This window comes from Colobus angolensis, unplaced genomic scaffold, assembly GCF_000951035.1.
Source record: "Colobus angolensis palliatus isolate OR3802 unplaced genomic scaffold, Cang.pa_1.0 Scaffold114, whole genome shotgun sequence".
Classification (NCBI taxonomy): Eukaryota; Metazoa; Chordata; class Mammalia; order Primates; family Cercopithecidae; genus Colobus; species Colobus angolensis.
In genome coordinates this window covers 2,018,044-2,021,810 of record NW_012112475.1, presented here as the reverse complement: position 1 = coordinate 2,021,810, position 3,767 = coordinate 2,018,044, and the positions used below count along the sequence as shown (strand labels likewise).

General features: G+C 45.3%; 1 protein-coding gene across 6 annotated transcripts in view; it reads right to left on the bottom strand.

Annotated features, from left to right (window-relative positions):
• Positions 1–513: 513 nt before the first annotated feature.
• Positions 514–3,767, bottom strand: part of COMMD7 (COMM domain containing 7) — a 57,502-nt gene continuing 54,248 nt past the window's right edge. For 2 of the 6 annotated variants that reach the window (XM_011959805.1, XM_011959807.1), the window contains exons 6-9: positions 2,637–2,727; positions 2,283–2,332; positions 1,849–1,897; positions 514–1,281 (exon numbers count right to left, since the gene is read on the bottom strand). In XM_011959805.1, coding sequence (XP_011815195.1) covers positions 1,205–1,281; positions 1,849–1,897; positions 2,283–2,332; positions 2,637–2,727 — 267 coding nt within the window. In that variant the 3' untranslated portion in view covers positions 514–1,204. Of the gene's footprint in view, positions 1,898–2,278; positions 2,333–2,636; positions 2,728–3,767 lie in introns of all 6 variants that reach the window. The other 4 variants (XM_011959798.1, XM_011959822.1, XM_011959803.1 and 1 more) reach the window with 4 other exon arrangements.

The following is a 3,767-nucleotide window of genomic DNA, read 5'->3' as shown; positions in this document are numbered from 1 at the left end:
ACATGGTGAAACTCTCTCTCTACTAAAAATATAAAAAATTAACTGGGTGTGGTGGTGGGCGCCTGTAGTCCCAGCTACTCGGGAGGCTGAGGCAGGAGAATGGTGTGGACCTGGGAGGCAGAGCTTGCAGTGAGCAGAGATCACACAACTGCACTCCAGCCTGGGCGACAGAACGAGCCTGTCTCAAACAAACAAACAAACAAACAAAAATTTCTGAGGAGAGGTATTGGAGAGGAGGGGCAAGAAAAGTCACATGCTAGGGTGGGGGCTAAAGCCATCTGTACACAAAGCATTTCAATTTCACATGTTATGCTTTTTCCTGGGGCTTTTAAGCTGAGTTTTCCCTGGAATTGCTCTTACGAATTCCAGCGCTGGAACAGACCCATTTTCACTGGAGACCCAGGATCTTCACAAAATCAGGAAGATAATTTTTAAAGACAGAGCAAGCACTAGCTCTCAGCAAGGTACACCACTCTTTAATCCATGCAGCAGAAAGACAACTGGATCCAGACCTTTTCTTCAGAACCTTTTTATTCATCATCTAACCAACAGAGGTGGCTGGCTTGAACTCAAACTAAAATGGCCTCAAAAGGCCCGCCTGGTTACAATATGACAGGGCAAAACCAGAAGTGGGGACAGAGTTTAGCCTCAGTTCTCTGCAGAGAAGACCAAGCATGTATTTATACACAGGTGCCTCATTAAAAACTGATTGGCAATGTTCCACCAGCACAGACCCAGAGTGTGCAGAAATCCGTGCGGGCTCTGTACACGTGTCATTCAGACAATCCGCCGATTCCTCAGCCATAAACAAGCTCTTGCTTTTTGGGAGGAGGGTGATTAGCATGTTATCTTGAATGATGGCACCATTTGTTTACTCTGGAACTTTGAAGGGGAGGTGACAATTTATTTTCTCCCCTGAATCTGAGATGCAGTGGCCTGCCTGTCACAGTATCTAAAATGTGTCCTGGAAGACAGATAGGTGGTGGTGGTTGCCCTAACACAGAGTTTACGGGGTAATTGTGTTGGGCTCTTTAAGTACTTAATCCTGTTGTTTTTCAGAAACCCTTTGCACCTGGGCTCCCAAGAAGCCAGCGGGGCCCCATGGAGCATCCCACAGACCTGTGAGTGAAGTGCCTCTCAGAGCAGTCACCCAGGGAAGGGAGGAGGGCAGGGAACGGGGCCAGGGGAGATGTAGGGACAGAAATCAGCAGAAACACTCCATGCTGGTTCTGACTCGCTCCATCTCGTGCAGGAAGCTGTAGAACTGAGGCAAGGTTAATTCTGGGGAGAGAAAATTCAGCTTCAGATAAATGTTTCCAACTCCACAGAATCATCCAAGAAAATTAATTTCCATGCAGAGGATTTTTTTTTTTCTTTTTTGGCTTAGTACATCTAAGCAGCTCTTGATGGGTAATTGATCATAATAAAGAACTGAGAGACTTGAATGCAGAAGGTTCTCTGCTCCATAGGAAAAAAAAAAGGGGAATGAGTGTTCAAATGGCACAGCTCCACGGCACAAAGAGATAAAAGGGTATCATTCGGGATGTTCAATGGGACTTCTACGGCAAGAGCTTCTTGCTCGTCAACCTTCTTCTTCAATCCTGGACATTCCGTTCCCTCCCTTTCCATTTTTCAAAACGGCTCTTCAACTATGGGGGCTCCAACCTGCCAATGGCTTTCTAACACTCCTTGTGCCATCTTTCAGGAGAGGAAAGGCAGTGGAACAGCTACTCCACAGCTGGCAATGACTGTTTTTATAGAAGACATGATTTGTGGTGAGTGTCACCAGCCCCTGACTGCAGAGAACACGGAAAAGGTGAAGAGGTTCAAGAGGCAATTCAGACTCACCTATATACACATTTTCGGTTTGATTTCCTTTCTTAACCACCAACTTCAGCTGATGAAAGAAAAAGAAATAATTTAAATTAAAATGACAGCTGGGCAAAGAAATTAAAACCCTTTGACTTAATTAAGCTTCCAACCTGAGAGTCCTACAGGAGCAGTATGGATCATCCACCACTGAAAATTCTGACAATTCTCATGATTACAGGAACAATCACATGTCAATGAATAATACTAGGATCTATTCATCTGAAAGTAGGCATGTTAGTGACCACATCTCTAGCTGGCCACACTGCTCTGAGATAGATATATAAGGTACTTCAGTAAAACATCCATTTAAATGGATATTTAAATGGATGGATATTTAACCCAATGTAGATTAGATAATTTTTAACCAAGTCAAAAATCTACCCATTTTCAAGGATCAGGAGAAGACTTACTTGTAAAAATATACTTCCCACTTTCTCCAATTCGCTGCTCCCAGATGTCACTGTGACAAAAAAAAAAAAAGAGAGAGAAAAATAACAAGTGACTGATTGAGGACTGACCCTGAAGACCTTAGTTTTGCAGTTGTCCAGCAGAAGCCATGTGGGGGCAAGTATGAGGGCAGCAAGGTGTGCTTCTGGAAAGTCAACTTATCCAGAGCCATGAATGGAAACAGCTACTGAATGTGGGCAGAATACAAAACAGCAGGTGCTGCCCCAACAGTGCCTTCTCCACAGTGGCTGTGTCACAGCCTCTGCACCCCGACCCTGTACCACCCAAATAACCCAGGACTGGTTGTAACTAGTTACCTCCAAATTTCCACTCCATATCTATGAGCTGGTTAATCATCAGAGTCTGACCAATGGCCCATCGAGCAAGGGTGGGAGCATTCTGCTTCCACTGGAACAAAAGCAAAAGCCAAAGTCAATTACAATAGGAAAAATCTCCCCCTCTCCATCCTGCCCCAAACATTGCAATATTTAGCATTGACACAGATAGTGGGGGGGTGCAGAACCAAGGGCTCAACCTAGATGCACATACCTAGGGATGGAGGAGGGTACAGAGTGGCAGACCACAACATTAATGTTGTATTTTTCATTCCAAGATTTAATCCATCTTGGAATAAAAACTGTGCTGCCATCACACTGGCCCCCACATGGCTTCTACTAGACAATTGCAAAATTGGGGTCTTCAGGGTAAGTTCTCAATCAGTCACTTGTTATTTTTCTTTTTGTCACAGTGACATCTGAGAGCAGTGAACTGGAGAAAGTAGGAGGTATATTTTTACAAGTAAGTCTTCTCCTGATCCGTGAAAATGGGCAGATTTTTGACTAGGTCAAATCAGGAAAAATGATTAGAGATGCACTGAATAGCGCTGGTTAACGCTGTGCGTATGACACTCGCTTGAAGCCAAATGAAAACTTTAGGCTGGGGAAATGATAATACTGATGGATGGTTTTGGCTTACTTGGCATTTTCCATTGTTTTCTCTCTTTGTGATATAAAAGCAAGGGGCCAGTCGTGGTGGTTCACGCCTGTAATCCCAGCACTTTGGGAGGCCGAGGAGTGTGGATCACCTGAAGTTGGCAGTTCAAGGCCAGCCTGGCCAACATGGTGAAACCCCGTCTCTACTAAAAATACACAATTTGGCCGGGTGTGGTGGCTCATGCCTATAATCCCAGCACTTTGGGAGACTCAGACAGGTGGATCACAATGTCAGGAGATAGAGACCATCCTGGCTAACACGGTGAAACCCCGTCTCCACTAAAAATACAAAAAATTAGCCAGGCATGGTGGCAGGTGCCTGTAGTCCCAGCTACTCGGGAGGCTGAGGCAGAAGAACGGCCTGAACCCCGGAGGCGGAGCTTGCAGTGAGCCCAGATCGCGCCACTGTACTCCAGCCTGGGCGACAGAGCGAGACTCTGTCTCTAAAAAAAAAAA